General features: G+C 43.6%; 1 protein-coding gene across 1 annotated transcript in view; it reads right to left on the bottom strand.

Annotated features, from left to right (window-relative positions):
• Positions 1-17,861, bottom strand: part of LOC127568304 (arf-GAP with GTPase, ANK repeat and PH domain-containing protein 1-like) — a 540,943-nt gene that overhangs the window by 250,358 nt on the left and 272,724 nt on the right. The window contains 3 exon segments of the mRNA XM_052011908.1: positions 3,426-3,560; positions 6,759-6,900; positions 8,834-8,919. Of these exon segments, the coding sequence (XP_051867868.1) occupies positions 3,426-3,560; positions 6,759-6,900; positions 8,834-8,919 (363 nt within the window).

Here is a 17,861-nt window from a genome sequence, read left to right as displayed (position 1 = left end):
AAGTCTCCAAATGCAGGTTTAAAAAACATGCTCTACATACTGCAGCTCCATGGATGAGATTAGAGTGACCACAGTTCTATAGACATCAAACAGTCTTTCATCTGTCCCAGAGACTAGCTTCACTCCAGAGGGAAGCTTGCCAGAATACAAGTGTGATGAGGAAGCCTTGCTTGATACCAGTCTATGGAAACGTTGGTTAAGTTTATTATTAGCTACATAACATACATGAGGTGCATTTTCAGATGCATTTCAAAGATCAAGTCTGCTCTTAAAGCTGCCTTGTGTAGCTGGAGTTACTCATTCTGGATTTCCATCTGCCCCCTGCTGTTCCATTGAAGTAATTACAGTTGCATGACCAGCACAAACACCCTGTCCCTCTGCATCACTTGCCACCTTTACATAAAATTCTACCAAGTTATGACTATTGTTTCCTTATGTCTAATGTTCTCTTAATTACCAAATCATCAATTAACTTCTTGTTGCATAATATATGATCTAAAATAGTCTGTCACTCTTTGGTACTTTTTCCATACATCCCATTAATTCATCCTCCACACTATTACTGCTAATGTGGTTTGCCCCGTCTACATTCAGAATGAAACCCCTGTGACTATTGCATTACCCTTGTTACACGCACATTCCCCTTCCTGATTTATACCCTGCCCTGCATCACCACCACTGGTTGGGGGCAGGTGTCCGACTCCCACCGATGGTTTCTGCCCCTTGCTGTTTCTTTGCTCCATACAACCTGATTCAACTTGATTTTCCAAGTTCCTCTCCTGCAGAGGAAATTCACCAGGATGTAGCCTGGATTGAAGGACTTCAATTATATGGAAAGATTGGACAGGCTGGGCTTGTTTTCCCTGGAGTGAAAGAGGCTGAGGGGTGACCTAGAAGTATATAAGATTATGAGAGGCATAGATAGGGCATATAGTCAGAACCTTCTTCCCATGGTAGGGTTGTCAAAAACAAGAGGGCACAAGTTTAAGGAAGGAGTATATGGAATCTGTGTGGCAATATTTTTTTTACACAGAGAGTGGATGATATCTGGAACTCGCTGCCAGAGGAGGTGATGGAATCGGATACAGTTACGACATTAAGAAGAGTCTAGACGACAGGTGAATAGGTAAGGCAGAGCAGGATATGGATCAAATGCAAAAACATGGGATTAGTGTAGATAGGCAAAAAGGTCAGCATCGATGTGGTGGGCTGAACGAAGGACCTGTTTCTGAGCTGCAAAACTCTATAATTCTCGATTGCCTTTATCACACACCTCGCTTTCCACCTTGTCTATCTCACTAAAAGTATCCTGGAATAATAACTTTGCAACTGCATTATGTTTGTTAGACTGTACCCATTATTTCTATTTACATAATTTATTTACCTCGGAACACAGAACAGTACAGCACAGGAACAGGTCCTTCGGCCCACTATGTCTGTGCTGAACACAATGCCAATTTAAATTGCACATCTGCCTGCACATGGTCTGTATCTCTCAGTTGCCAGCCTATTCATGCGCCTGTCTAAGTGCCTCTTAAACATCGCTATCATGTCTGCTTTCACCACCTCCCCTGGCAGCACATTCCAGAAAAATTTGCCTTGTAAATCTCCTTTAAATTTTCTCCCTTTCACCTCAAAGCTATGCTTTCTGGTGTTTGACATTTCCACCCTAGGGAAAAGACTCTGACTGTCTTCCCTATGTATGTCTCTCATCATTTTGTATACCTCTATCAGGTCTCCCGTCAGCCTCTGACGCTCCAGAGAAAACAATCCATGTTTGTCCAACCTCTCCCTATAGCTAACACTGTCTATTCCAGGGAACATCCTGATGAACCTCTTCTGCATCTTCTCCAAAGCCCCCACATCCTTCCTGAAACACAGCAATACTGCAAATGTGGCCGCACCAAAGTTTTGTAAACCTGCAACATGACTTCCAACTTTTATACTCATTGCCCCGACCGATGAAGGCAAGCATGCCGTACGCCTTCTTTACCATCCTATCTATTTGTGTTGCCACCTTCAGGGAACTGTGGACTTGCACCCAAAGAACCCTCTGTGTCTTGCCAACTGAACATGTGCAACATTTTGTTTCTGCACTATTTGCTCTACCCGGACTCTGACTGGAGACATTCCTTTACATTTGTGTGCAGGGATCCTTCCTGTCAGTCTACTCATTTTCCCACTCTGCACTATTGCTTTGTCCTTTCCCTTCAACTCAGAAGTTCACGAGTTCAAGCCCCACTCCCGAGACTTGAGCACATCATCTCAAGTGCAGTAGTAGCTGTGCTGCACTGTTAGATGTACTGCCTTTGGAATACAATGATATTCCCTCAGAATAACGTAAAAGATCCCATGCATTGCTGGGAGTTATTTTTCAACATTCACCTCTTGAACAGTATCACTAAATCTTATACTCTGACTCACTAACATCCCTCAGTGAAGGAAATGTCCATCTGGCCTTCCTGTGACACCAGCTTCATCAACATGGGGGATTCTTAACTACTTGGTTGGAAACGGGTGAATAAATGAGTGGGTGAAATTTCAATGGGCCTGTGGATCCTGGACGGATCTGGCAGTTTGTGAGGTCTCAGGTCTCAAGTCTCAAAGGGAGCCCTGTCGCTGGATGGAAGGCAACTGGGAGGGCAATGCTTCGCCTTGATAGGAAAAGTGCATCACTAAAACACATATCACTTCACATTGTTAAATTAATAGGTGGGGAAAGAGGGCGAGGCGGGGCAGAAGGGGGTAGAGGGAGAGGCAGGTGAGGGGACGGTGGGAGGAGGGGGAGGAGTGGGGGAGGGAGGGGGAGTGGTGGGGGGGAGAGGGGGAGTGATGGAGGGAGGGCGAGTGGGGGAGGGAGAGAGGGAGTGGCAGAGGGGTTGCAGGGAGAAGGGGAAGTGCAGGGAGAAGTGGGAGAGGGGGTGTGGGGAGAAGGGGAGAGGAGGGGGAATATAGAAGGATTTTGATAGGCCCACAGAGAACGAGGATCTGGAAACAAAGCTAGTAAGGAGAGTACGGAGAAATGAGCTGCAGATACGACAACAACAATGCCCAACTACAGGGGAGAGAAACTAAAAGAGTTGAATGAATCCCAAGAGTTATAAGAAAGTGCAGTTTAAAAATAGTGGCAGTGAGCAAAATCATAAAGAATTCAATGGTGTGATGTTATTTTGCAAAGGATATCTGTTTATAATATAATGAATTGTGATTAAAAATAAAGTGGTTTAACTCAGGAGCGTGGAGGTAAAGTCTCCGCTCTGTTGTGGGATTAAAAGTGCCGAGCTTGGGACACAAGGTGAGCACCCTGGACGGGGGTCCCCCTCCACAGCCAAACACACCAGCGATGTGAGCTAACGGGTACTTCCTGATGACCCGGCAGCTATTCTGAAGCCCGTCAGAATTCAGCAAGAGAACAAATGCCTCACCGTCCTGAAAAACACGCTCCACATTCAGGCCATAGGTCGCACACGTCTCGTAGTAAGTGCACCGCTTCAGTTCGTTGGAGAGTTTACGAGCCCTGGAATCATCGATCACCCTTGGATTGGCTGTACTGATGGCATCTGTAGAAGAACAAAATATTGATGGGATATTATACTGAACACTCTCTCGCTGATTAACGTCCCAATCACAGCAGAAAATCACAGGGACATAGATCAGATGGAATGTTGGCAGATGGAACTTAATCCCAACAAAGGTGCGGTGTTGCATTTAGTTAAGTCAAATAGGGGCAAGACCTGTACAGTAAATAATGGGGGACTAAGGAATGTTGATGAACAGAGAGGTTTTGGGGTTCAAATCCATAGTTCCCTGTAAGTGGCAACACAGGTAGAAGGCATACGACCTGTCTGCCTTCGAAAGCCAGGGCATTGAATATAAAAGTTGGGACATCATGTTACAACTTTACAAAACACCGGTAAGACCACTCTTGGAGCACTATGTGCAGTTCTGGTTGCCACTCTGTAGGAAGGATGTGGTTGCCCTGGAGAGAGTGCAGAGGAGATTCACCAGGATGTTGCCTGAATTGGAGGACTTTAGTTATGGGAAGAGATCGGATAGGCTGGGCTCGTTTTCCCTGGAGCGGAGGCGGCTGCAGAGTGACCTGATATATAAAGAAGCATAGATGGGGTAGATGATCAGACACCTCATAGGGGTGTCAAAATCAAGAGGACACGGCTTTAAGGTGAGAGAAGGAGCTTCAAAGGAGATCCGAGGGAAAGTTTTGTTTTTATACAGAGTTCATTGTCGGAGGAGGTGGTGGAATCAAATACAATCACTGCACTTAGGCAGACACTTGAATAGTACAGAAATGTATAGTATTTTATAGGTATTCTAATAGTATAGTATTCTATAGGTATAGGAAGACATGGAACTAATGCAGGAAAATGTGATGAATGTAGATGGGCAAAAAGGTCAGCATGGACGTGGTGGGCAGAAGGGTCTGTTTCTGCGCTGTACAACTTGATGACTATGGATCATCAGAACCTTCTGGCATCGAGGTGATTGACCACGAAACGGACGAGGCTTTAGGCCTCTCAGGGGTTATGGGGGCGGGGGGGGGGGGGGGGGGGTGGTTTAGACAAGCAAAGCAAAGCTGTTATGAGGCAACTGATTTCAACTGAATGGCGTTCTCAGAACAACAACCGGGCAGTTCCATGAGGTGAGAGACAGAAAATGGAGAAAACTGTTAAAAAAAATAGGATCCTTGATGTTAAAAGAGGTGGTGCACAAAAGCAAAAGTTTAGTCACAGAATCATACAGATCAAAAACAGGCCTTTTGGCCCACCGCGTCCATGCTGACCAATACACTCATTCACACTAATCCCATTTACCCACCTTAAATCTGTAGCCTTCAATGCCTTGGTGATTCAAGTGGCTGTTAAATGTGGAAGTATCTGTCTCCACCACCCACTCAAACGGCACATTCCAGCTTCCAACCTCTAAGTGGAAAATTACCCCTCAGATCCTCGCTAAACCTCCTACCTTCATCTTAAACTGATGGCCACTTGTCTTAAAGACCCCACCATGGGAAAAAAGAATTCTTACTATCTCCAGCTACCTGATAATTTTGCATATCTCTTTCAGGTCAACCCCAGCCTCCTCTGGTCCAGGGAACACAATCTCTCCCCATAACTAAAACACTCCAATCCGGGCAACATCCTGGTGAAACGTTTGTGGTAAAACTCAATCAATCACTGGTTAGGTCTCAGCTGAAATATTTATTCTTTTCTCATCACTACACTTCAGGAAGTGCGTCAAATGCTTGAGGGATCAAGACTGTCGATGAAAGACCAGCTTTGTGTAGCTCTCATTAGAACAGAGAAGGCGATGGGAGATACAAAGAGTCACATGAAATTCTGAGTAACCTGATGAGCAAATTGGAGGAAACCTCTTCCATGGCACATTGATAACCGAGTGACCCAGATCTCATGCGACTGGGATGAGAATGATATACGAGATGAGGAAAATGCATTTTACACAGAGGAGTGATCTGGTTCACACAGCCTGAAACAGCAATCAAAACACTTTCAATATATTGTGACACGAGAAACTGCAGATGCTGGAAATCTACAGCAGCACACAAAGGCGTTGGAGGAACTCAGCGGGTCAGGCAGCATCTATGGAGGAAAATGGTCCAGATGAATGGTCTCGACCCGAAACATTGACTGTCGGCTATATTGTTAAATGTATTTGAATGTGTTCACAAATGTAAATATTGGCTGATTCTGAGGAAAGAGCAGAGGAGCGAGACTATAGAACATAGTACAGTACAGCACGGGAACAGGCTCTCTGACCTACAAAATCTGTGCTGACCATTATGCCAATTTAAACTAATCCCATCTGCCTGCACATGGTCTGTATCCTTCCATTCCTGCCTGTTCAGCTAAATGCCTCTTAAATGTTGCTTAAATGTTAAACTTTGATAGCTCTTTCAAAAGAGTAGGCACAACAGCGAAGGGTCTGACAGCCCCGTGCTGTGAGATTCCACAGTTTGATGAAATCATCCTTAAGTCGCAAACCCTGAGAGAACTGTCTTCATGTGAATGAACATTATCAGCCAGCAGAGGGCAGTGGTGTCCATAAAAATGCAGGAACTCAGGCTCATGTAACACTAACTACGAAGTTTAACTAATTAACAAAACAGAAAGGGGCACATATCTACAGTTAGCCAAGTGGACTTTCAAATACATCACAAAGTTCAAGGTTCAAATTCTCCTTTGTCATGACATGCAAAAGACTGCTGCAAACAAGAGAAGGTCAGAGGAAATAAAGAGCCTTGCGGCATGGTGTCAAGATAATAACCTCTCCCTCAATGTCAGCTAAATGAGGAAGCTGGTCACCAACTTCAAGAAGCGGGGTGGAATACACGCCCCTGTCTGTATCAATGGTGCTGAGATGGAGATGGTTGAGAGCTTCAAGTTCCTAGGTGTAAATAACACCAACAGCTTGCCCAGCTTGCCCTGATCCAGCCACATTGACCTATGGTCAAGAAAGCACACCAATGCCTCTACCTCCTCAGAAGGCTAATGAAATTCGGCAGTTCCCCGATGACTCTTACCAATTTTTACAGAAGCACCATAGAAAGAATCCTATCCGGATCCGAACTTACTTTTGCACGTGGCACCAACAAGCTCCAGGGCAACACCTTTACTGGATCCCTGGGTTGGCTATTCAAGTCAAGCAACACAAACAATTCAATATTTCAGTTCTTGTCCATGCAACTTTGCTCAGTGCCATGGAACTCTGCATTATCCTCTCACCTTGCGTTCCAACCAGAACCATGGGGATCTCTGTGGTGCTCCGATAATTAGCCATCCTGGTGTAGTAGTAGTAGACTGCATTGAAGCTGTTCTCATCCTCCAAACTGAAGACAAATATAACAGCATCCACCCACATTGCGAACTGCATGTAAGTCAGATCAATCAATAAGAAATTAGCTGAAACAGATCCAACAATCAATAATTTCCATTCCACTCATTTCACCACTTACCTGCTAACGACTCAGAAGAAAAGGTTTGAAATAAACCCCCCAACTTCATGATTGTATCTTTTAAGATGACCATAATTGAAAATGGCAAAGTTTTCCTCACGAGGCAAAAAAGGTGCGCTTTCCTTTTCTTGCTCTGTGAAGGAATGGCTTTTAAGCCATTAGCGTCTATCTGACAAGTGCAAACTGGCAGTGTTTTAAAACTGACACACAAGGAGGGATAAATCTCAGGTTTCCTCGTACTCTTCAGTCTTCTAGTCTTTCTTTTTAATTGCAGATAAACCACTGTAATATTGATAATGCAGATCAAAAATGGGCTCGGTTTATTTCTCACTGCTTGACCACAACAAATCCCATGAACTTCAAGATGTATTTGGAAATTTGTCATTTAGTTTCAAAATCCTGTATTTAAAGAAATGTCAGAAGTGACATTACCAAGTAAGGGGCACTTCTAACTATGAGCAAAAAACAAACTGCTGGCGTAACTCAGCAGGTCAAGCAGCCTCTGGGAACTGGGGCCTGAAACTGTTGATGTTTCGGGTTGATACCCTACATCGGAACTGAGAGTGAATATAGCCAGTATAAAGAGGTGGAGGTGGGGGGAGGAGTTAGACGGGCCATTATGAGTCTGAATAACTTAGTTGAATATCAATCCTCAGATACCACGGGACCAACTACCTTTTATAGTCCTTTCATTTAATCCACCCAAGTTTGCTGCAAAACAGTTGTTTTAATTAATGCCTAACAGCTGACCATGAATTGGAGTCAGCAGCTCCGGTACTAAGCTGGGAATCCACTGAGGTATTGGTGACCTAAACCACAACCAACCTTTTCTCATGGACTTGCTCATTCATTCACTGTCAGACAAGGTGGTGGTCCTGGTAACAGGAACTCAACTGACACTCACTTATCTTAGTGGCTGCAGGAAATGATGAGCAGTTTCACTTGAACTTCCAAACTAATTCATAACCTTCAGTGTTGACTTGCTGCAACCCGATTTTGAGCTGGCCCAAAGTACCCAGTGTTTTATTGAAAGCTCCTTTACTGACTTAAATGGAAATTGCGCAACAAATGTTTATTAAAAGAAGTCTTCCTATTTCTCTATTTTGGTGCACTCTACATTTATTTGAACCTGCTCAATGGGCCAATCAGTCACCGTGAAGCTCGTGGGCCCTAAAGATAAACGTAATGTGGGGAGAATAAAAAATAGGATCAGCACAAGTGGGTGCTTTATGGTCAGCATGGACTGATTGGCCAAGGGACCTGTTTCCATGCTGTGTGACACTACGAGCTTCCTGTTCTGTGCTGCCCACACCATCTCCAAGAGGTTTAAACAGAAATTGCAGTATGAGGTTATTAAATATGGACTTGGATAGCCAGTCTCGCTACCAAACAGCAAATCGTAAACCTTGGAAGAAAAAAAATCAATAGAAAGTAATCATAAAACAATTAATGTAAATTAACTATGGGAGTGATCAGAGTGTACCAAATGGGTTGTGTTTCAGTGACTGCTAATCTCTGCACCAGAAACATCCTGATCCTCAAAGACAATTAAAGATTAGTAAATCATTAATCATTTCACATAGCGCAGTCGTACAAACTCAAAGTGGATTTAATCTTCATTACAATGTAATTCTTGAATAAACCAATTTAATCCCCTTTAATGGAAAATCCTACATGACCCATCTTCTCACAGAAAAGAACTTCATTAGTTTAAAAATAAAATGGCCTCTGCATTATTTTTAATATAATGCAGTAACACCAGTTCTCATATTAAAAAGCATGCAGAGATACAGATGGTAATTTGCATGATTTTACTGAGAGCTGGTTGCCCATAGCAATACCTACCTGTGCCTCTGGAGGGCCCCCTTCATCCCTGATCAGCAGGAGGTAACTCTGACCATCCACCACAATCTCTTTCTTAAAGCGGCCACCTGTCACAGAAACAATTTACAGTGAAAGGCAGGGCAAGACTAGCAGCAGGCACAGCCAACTGCACACATTAAGGTAGAGGTGAAACCAGCTACAAGACATATTCATACCATGGCTTTGGAGGATGGATTACTGATAACACAGGACAGACAGTTGATAACGACCAGAAACGAGAGACAAGTTGCAGTGAAAAAAGTTTATTTTTTAATATTCAAAAAAAGTAATTGAACATGTTTATGCAGGAGCTCATTCAATATAATGTCTGCATGGCTTCCTACTGTGTGGCCCCTAGATTAGGTCAATGGTTTGGTAAGACTGGCAAAAATAACACCTTAATATTTTTACAAAGCTAGCCAACAAAAGTAGTTAAATTTAATTTACTTATACTGTTCCATATCGCCTCACACTATAATTTAATTATTCCTTCCATCAGTAGAATGCAATCATTTTCAAAACTCATCTTAAAAGGGAGAAAGATTTATTTCTGATCACGGGTGAGCTTGGTATTTGAATTTGCACTGGTTAGAGTCAAAGTAGCAATTATCCTAAGATTACTTAACACCTCCCTAGACTCCTCCATGCAGCCACCCACAGAAAGCATGGCCAAGCACGTGTCCATGTGATGCCACTATCCTGCTTGGCTGAGTCAGAGCAACAAATGGCACACTGGGGAAAACTTTAAGGCATCCCAGAAAGACTTGGTCTGTGGCCCTGTATAAACTACTTAATGCGGGGCTCTACCTCAGGTTTTCTTCCCTGTGCAACCTTCATGGAAAATAAGATATACCCTGTTCAACTTTAAAAACATTCCATTGCTCCAAACCTCTCCATTAACAATGTAATGTCTCTCATGAACCCTAGAGCACATGGCTTAAATTCTTTAACTGAATTGTGACAGTTACAATCTGTGATTGAGATGATGAGCTGTTGCAGAACAAGACTGAAAGCTGGCAATGTCTTCTTTGGCACTGACCTAACTGCCATTAATATCCCCTAACTGTGTTACTAATAGGGAGTTCTGGTGAAATGGTGAATAGCTCCCTATTCAAATCCTAGAGTCATACAGCACAGAAACAGGCCCTTCTGCCCACCAAGACTATGCTGACCATCAAGCACCCATTTACACTAATCCCATTTTACTCTCCCCACACTCATCAACTCCCCCCAGATTCTCCCAATCACCTACACACTGGAGGCAATTTACAGCGGCCAATTAACCTATCATCCTGCACACCTTTGGGAAGGGGCAGGGAACCGGAGCACCTGGAGGAATCCCATGCAATTACAGGGAGAACACGCAAACTCCACACACACACGGCACCTGAGGTCAGGATCAAACCCGGGTCCCTGGTGCTGTGAAGCTGTGACTCTACCAGCTGTGCCACTTGGGCCGCCCTCGAGTAGCTCACCATCACCATCTTCTCAAGAACAACCATGAACTTTCCAGGAACAATGGAACGTCTGCTCCATGCACCCAGTGAACAAAATAAATCCAACAATTTAAGAGTGAATATTAGTAGGGGTAAAACATTTGCACAAGCCTCAACAATAACCTTTCTTTCCCATTTGAATAGAGAACTATTTCTGGATGCACCAGACTGACACAATCACAGTTTCTCAAGCAGGCATGGATCTCCTCCCTCTCAATTACAAACACTTTCCTCCAATGCTTCCATGCTGTTTCTGGGCACGTGAAGCATATGGAATAGCTCTCCAGATTACACACATCCAGTTAGGAAACCACCAAGCCTTTGCAGTCAGGCTGCAATATGGAACTGATAGGCTGAAACAAACAACACTGGGATGAATAGCAACATGGCACGCTACCACCTTGCTTCATCCTTTGCAGAGATGTGGTACTGGAGATTGGAAAAGAAACTCCTGAGGTTAACAACTTCTCTTTATAAAGCTCGTTTAATGCACCAAAATATTGTGAGGTACTAACAGGAAAATTAAACAAAAATTGTCTTTCAGCCACAGGAGCAGATAATGGGACAGACCTTTGGTCAACGAGGCAGATTTTAAAGAATGTGTAAAAGAAGGAAGCAAAGGTTTAGAGAGGGAAGTTAAGAACTCAGGGTTCAGGCAGTTCAAGATAAAGAGACCAATGACAGAACAAATAAATTCAGGGATAATCATGCACAGATATCTCAAAGGGTCATAGGGACACAAGAGATCGAAGATATGTGAAGGGGCAAGACCATGAGGAATTTGGAAAAGAGGACAGTAATTCTAAAATCAAGGCTGTGTTTAACAAAGAATCAGTCAGCGAGATGGTTCAGGTTAGGATACAGGAAGCAGAATTTTGGATGACCCTAAATCTATAGTCAGAAACCTACTGAAATGAACAAGGGTCTCAACAGTGGATGCATTGAGGCAGAGTTGGTATTAGAGATGCTCTGAAACAGGTAGCATTTGGTCAGGTGTACATTGGAGTCAAATATGATAACAAAAGCTGCTCCGTTTCACACAGAGTTGCAGGGTAAAGGATAGAGGTAGTGGTTAAAGCTTTGCAATTGTGAAGGGGACCAAAGGCTGAGGGTTTGGTCTTATGTTCTTAGGGGTTAATGGAAGTTCTGTGAATCCAGTGCTAGATGTCAGCCAAGCAGAGGCCATAGAGAGCGAAGAGGCAGTAGAGAGAGAGAAAAAGAGCTGGGTATTCAAACAATGCCCCTTTCCACTCATCAGAGCCCCAGTTCCCTTGCTCCCTTTAAACTTACCAGGTTCACTGGAAGACTTATCATGCTGCGTAACATCTAAATTAAGTGAATTAAAAGAGTGTTTGGGTATTAATAAAATTAGCAGCCAATAATCCGCTAAGAACAGTCCACCAAGGTCCCGAGCCTACTGGATTTTGGGAGTTCTACTGGATGAGCTATAGAATAAGAAGATGCTAGAAACTTTCAGCAGATCAGGCAGCATCAATGTTTGATTTTCATGATCCATGTAAGATGGGTAAGGACGTGAGAGGCTACAACATATTAGAGGAGTGTGGATAGGCTACAAGGTTGGAGATGGGGCAGTTGTTTGCAAGGATGGAGGAGGCGAGGATTGGATTTTTGAGCAGACGGGTGCTGAAGACAGATCTGAAGGGTGGAGGTGAGCCGCCCTGAAGTGAGAGGATCGTTAACAAGGAAACCAAGATGGGAAGATGCCCAGTCAATAGATTGGTGGAAATAAGATTGAGGGGTGGGTCGAATGGACAAGGTGAGAACAGCAGGGGCAAGAGGAGGCATGACAAAGGAAGCACAGAAGGATGCCAAGCAAACTAATCAGACGGTCTCCGTGTTATGACAAAGGAGCCATGGCCTTTTCACAAGCATTGGAGGTGAGGGTAGAATGGACTTGAGAAACAGCCAGAGCGAGAGAGAAAAATGGTTTTAATGGGGACTATGCTGTCAAAGATGGAGCTGTGGGTGTGACAGAGCACAATGGCAACTGCAGAAATGTTTGATGAATGGAGAAAAGTGCTGGCGCAAAATGAAATGGGAAAGAGCAGTTACCAGGAGCATACAGAGAAACCAGGATTGTTCGAAGAGGAAGGGGATGTGAGTGGAGAGCAGTACAAAGAAATTATCAGAGGAAGATGATGAAAGAACAGTGCTCAAAAAGAACCAGTTCATGAAAGTACTGCACATGAGATGTTAAACCTTAAATTCTTGCTCCGTGCAAATCCTCATTCTGAAAATTCTGATACGTTGTCTTCTGTGGCAGTCGCTTCTTAACTGCCACACATGAAGAAAGCAAGTAGACAATTGCATAAAATTTAGGTGTGCAATTTCTTTTTGCAGAGTATCTGCTGCTTGGAGTGCAAATAGCTAAAATCACTGGCAAGCTTTACTTACATCCATCCCTGGATGCTTGTTTCTGCAGGACTTATGTAACATCAAGAACTTTAACAAGAAAATCACATCTTTCTCTCACCCTCTTCAGAACTCTTCATGCCCTTTCAATACATCTCTTGCTCCATTGATCCTCAGAGTCACACAGCACAGAGAAAGGCCTTTCGGCCGACCATGTCCATGCTGACCATTGAATACCCATCTACACTCATCCCATTTGTCAGCACTTAGCCCCCGTAGCCACCTATGCATTGGCAATTCAAGCGCTCATCGAGATGGTTCTTAAATGTCAGGAGAGTTCCTGCCTCTACACCACCCTCAACCATCTTTTCGATTAAAAACAAACTGTATTTCTATTAAGTACCAATCACACCCTTTAGCCACCAATGAAATACACAGCAACATCCAAAAACTAAACAACGTAAATAATTACTTAATTTGCTTAAAAAAGCAGTTCAATGCTCATTTTTGGAACTGGTTTGGTTAACCTGCCAGTCCTTTTCAAATGGAGTGTGAATGGGGCAAAAACCTCAGCTTAATGTCTTATCCAGCCTTCTGACAATTTAACATTACTTCAATGATGCACTGAAATGTCAGCGAACAAGATATGCTCAGGCCCAAGAATGATCTATTCCCACCAAACTTGAGAGATGCTGTTACAATGCAGCACTACTTTTAAAGGAAAAGCAAATGTAAAATGAAACCATTTCAGTAATCCAATATCTACCAAGCCAGTCTTCAGCAGGCAACAGTACAGCAACATGTAGACTACTGATATCAGTTGGCTTGTTATGACTGAAGCGGTAACAAAGCACTCCCATGACATCTCACCTATTATCCAATAGTGTATCTATAGGGCCTTTAGGAAAATAAAGCTCATCGCACAAATAGATTCTGGCAATGATGGGCCCTGAGCCAGAAAATATGTTATTTTAGGTGACCAAGTTCAGAGATGAGGATGAAGCAAGAGAAATAGGGAGGGGCGAGGAGATAGAGGGAGAGAAAGCAGAAACCTCAGTAGGGTGAAGGGAAAGGGAATGTACAAGTGCCAGACTGCAGGGATCTTGGCTGCTTTCAAGGTTGCAAGAGGTTACAGAGAAGGGCAAGGCCTTACAATGATGCCTGGTGTTCATATCACAAACTATATACTGTCCCAACGTAGCTCAGCCACCTGCAGTTTACACTGATCAAAATTACAGGCTTTAATTTATCCTTGTAATTGACACCAGTTGCACCTGCAAACCCAGTGTTCATCTGCAGAAATGAATCATCTCACACTGTCCATACAAAAATAGGGGCTTTCCTCTCATAGTTCTACTGGTCAGAAAGTAATTCAACAATAAAGGTGACTTCTTGCAATGAGAATGTTTTGTATTTTCTCAGCGGGAAGCAATATTTTTACAGCAGTAAATTGTTCCAAGGTGCCTCGTGTTTGGTGCTTCATCCATGATGAAGTGATGGAAATTTGTGATGCAAGGCCAGAGCTGGAGAGGCAGAGGTCTGAGTGTTTTAGGGATAGAGGAGAAAGAAAGAGGATCGAGATCACTACAGGATTTGGAATTGAAGAATCAGAAGTGCACAATGGGAGCAAATGTAAACACCAAGTATGCACCTTGGAGCGAGCTGGGAAACAGGGTGCAGAGCTTTGGATGGGTTCAGGTTTATGTGAAAGGAGAAGATTAGAATAGCAATTCTTGGAAATAACAAATGGAGGGTTTCAGCATTTGTCAGGCTGAGGCAGGAGTGAAGATGGGCAAGTACAGCAGACAGCCTTTGAGATGGAGAGGATGTAGGAAAGTAATGATCAGTAATGTGCAACCAGGGGAATAGAGCCTACCAATCGCTCAGGTTTTCAGCCTAGTGAGAGAGATGCATTAGACCAACCTGGGGATGGGTTGGCAGGGAAGGGAAAGATCAGCCAGGATCCCCACTCCTGATCAGTTAAGTAATCACTTGGCTGTCAGCATCCCTCGGAACATCAACTCCTCTTTGATTAATGCCTTCGAGGAGAGAGGAAGAAGGTACCAAAATAATCACCTCATGTTCTAGGTTTCAAAGGTGTAAAAGTGTGATGAGGCTTGCACCAGGTAGCATTTGTGGAAAGGAACCAGTTAACATTTTGGCTCTAGGACCCGTTACCATTAGCTGAAGGGTTCCGGCCTGAAATGTCAACTCTGTTCCTCTTTCCACAGATGCTGCCTGACCTCCCGAGTATTTCCAGCATTTGTTGTTTTTTTTTTGAATTCAGATCAACTAATAGCTGGGTCTTAAGTACTTCACCTCTAAACTGTTGTCGAGACTCTTGTCAAATGGACCATTGACCCAAGAGAGCAAAGAGCCCTGGGAGCAAATCCCAGACCCCATCCAGTCAAAGGTTAATGGTAGTTCCAGCAAGATGCAAGTACTGGGTGAATTCTTTAATGACCTTTAATTTATATCTGCTTGTAAAAATAAAATGAGGAAGATGCCATATTGCAGTGAGAAAGGACAATGCATTGTAACAGGAGACAGTGGTGCTTTATAGCAGCTTTGGCAATTCATTGAAATTAAGCATAGAATGACACCTTTGCAACAGAAAACAGGAGAATAGCAAAACACCACTAACGAATCTCTTGCACACATGCCAGAAACAGGGCCAGTGCCCCTGGAGGGGGAGGTGATGCAGATTACGCCTAGCACCATATGTTAGCACCCTCCACACAGGAACAGTGAGTCAGTCGATCAATCTGCCAGAGTGAAATTAGTGCTGACTGCATATCACAACATTGGGCATGAATGCCGAGAGTGAGAAAGGAGAAAGTGAGTTGTGAACACGACCTCCGACTTCAGTAACAGGATTTTAAAAAGCAGAGAATTTGTTTATTCTCAGGGAAAAAAAAGGCTATTTCCAATTAAAAGCACGATTCCTTTAATTCCCAGTGACCTTTGTATTGACTAATTGTTCATTCTCTGGGTGGATTGGCTTCTAATCACTATCCAGTGACCCCCGTGGAAAGCCAGCGTGAGGACATCTGGTGAATTCGTGATCCTTCTTAGCTGTGATGCACTCCATTGCTGGATAATCTGCCAAGATTCAATGCAAAGGCTCACATGAAGTAACTGCGTGGCCTGGAACACAAAGGAATACTGGTGCTTTCAAAAATGTTTGGCAAGAGACACTGGCATATCAGAGTGGGAGAAAAGTGGGGCAGAAGCACTTACCAGACAAACCCTGCATCGAACCTCAGCTCTAAGTAGGCCTGACAGTACATTTAACATCTGTAGATGTAAGATTACACAGAGAAGCTAGGCAAACTGGAGTCTGTCACTTCACAGCAGCAAAGGTTAAGTGGAGAATTAACAGAAGTGCTTAAAGTCAAGAATGATTCCGAGAGATTAAATAGGGAGAATCTACTTCCACCAGAAGTTGAGTTAGCAACCAGAGGGCTGAGGTTTAAGATTAATGGTTGAGTTAGGCAGGAGATTTTATTTTGGTTTGCTGTTTTAATCTGAAAGTGCACTGCCTACTTCTGTGCTGTAAGATTCTATGATATTATTGGGGGACTGCTGCTGTACGTGATCTGAGCTTATTGCGTGATGTCATTATCAGTGGCAGAAGTGTACACTAGAACGGCAGGGTACTTCTGCACTCCTTACTTCATTAGTAACATCATTATCTGCAAGGAGAAAACAGATATTGAAGAAGCTGGAGAAATATCATCACAGAGTCACAGAGTGATACAGCAAGGAAGCAGATCTGCAGCCCACCAAGTCCATGCTGACCTTCAACCACTCATTTACACTAATCCTACATTAACACCATTTTATTCTCCCCACATTCTCATCAATGTCACCCCCTAATTCTACCACTCACTCACACAGTAGGGGTAATTTACAGCAGCCAATTAACCTCCCAACCCACGTCTTTGGGGTGTGGGAGGAAACTGGAGAACCCGGTGAAAACCCACACAGTCACAGGGAGAATGTGCAAACCACACAGACAGCACACGAGGTCAGGATTGAACCCAGGTCTCTGCCGCTGTGAGGCAGTGGCTCTACCTGTTGTGCCACTGGCCTTTATGGGGCCTGGAGCTTTCTCTGATGGCCTTCCCCATGGCTCTGAGTTGGTGAGTTCCATTGGCTTCCAGCCCGACAAGGTCATGATTGCAAAAATCTCATCCTTACTTCAAAACCACTCCCTGCCTCACCATCTGCTTTCACTGCAGCCACCTCCTGTCCTCTTAAACATCTTCACGTTCCTTCGCGCCTCCATCAGATGCTGTCCCTTCATTGTCCCAGATGCCAAATTCTGGAATTTCCTCCCTAAACCTCTCCTCTATTCTTTGTTGCTCCATAAAACCTATTACATCACGGCTTGGCTACCTGTTCTGATCACTGGCTCGGTGGCTCAGTGTCAAAAATGCTCTGGTGAAGCACCCTGGAAAACTGTTACAATACAAGACATTATAGATGTAGGTTCCTGTTGTTCTTTCAAAGACTCGGGTGCTAGCAAAATAGACTCAATTAAAACATGCATTTTAAAACAAATTCATAGAACAATACAGCACAGGAAAAGGCCCTTCGGCCCATGATGTCTGTGCCAACCACGATGCCAATTTTAACTAATCCCATCTGCCTGTACATGATCTACGCACCTCCATTCCCTGTTTGTTCATGTGCCTGGTTAAATGCCTCATAAGCTCTTGCAGAGCCTTATGGTTCCAAGTGAATGAAGCCTCAACTGACAATTTTCACAATTTTTCTCCCAGTTAACACAAAATTTAGGTCTCAACTCAAATGATATCCCACGGGAGGGCTTTATAGTCAGAGGTACCATCTTCTCAATGGGATGTTAAACAAGTCCCCATTTGCTCTCTCCACTGGACATAAACAAAATCTCTCAATGATATTTCCAGGAAGAGTTGGGGAATTCTCTCTGGTATCCTGCCCAAGGTTTATCCCTTAACCAACATACTTAAAACAGATCCTTTGGCCATTATTTAATTGTTTGTACAAAATACCTGCTTATTTTTCTATATTACAAATGATTACATCTCAATGACTAAAAAGTGCCTTGTTATGTCGTGACAGGCAGCAAATGGCAGCCCTTTTTATCTCCTGAT

The sequence above is a fragment of the Pristis pectinata genome, chromosome 1 (assembly GCF_009764475.1).
Source record: "Pristis pectinata isolate sPriPec2 chromosome 1, sPriPec2.1.pri, whole genome shotgun sequence".
Taxonomy (NCBI): domain Eukaryota; kingdom Metazoa; phylum Chordata; class Chondrichthyes; order Rhinopristiformes; family Pristidae; genus Pristis; species Pristis pectinata.
The sequence above is the reverse complement of the archived record's forward strand: the minus strand, read 5'-3'. Positions and strand labels throughout refer to the sequence as shown.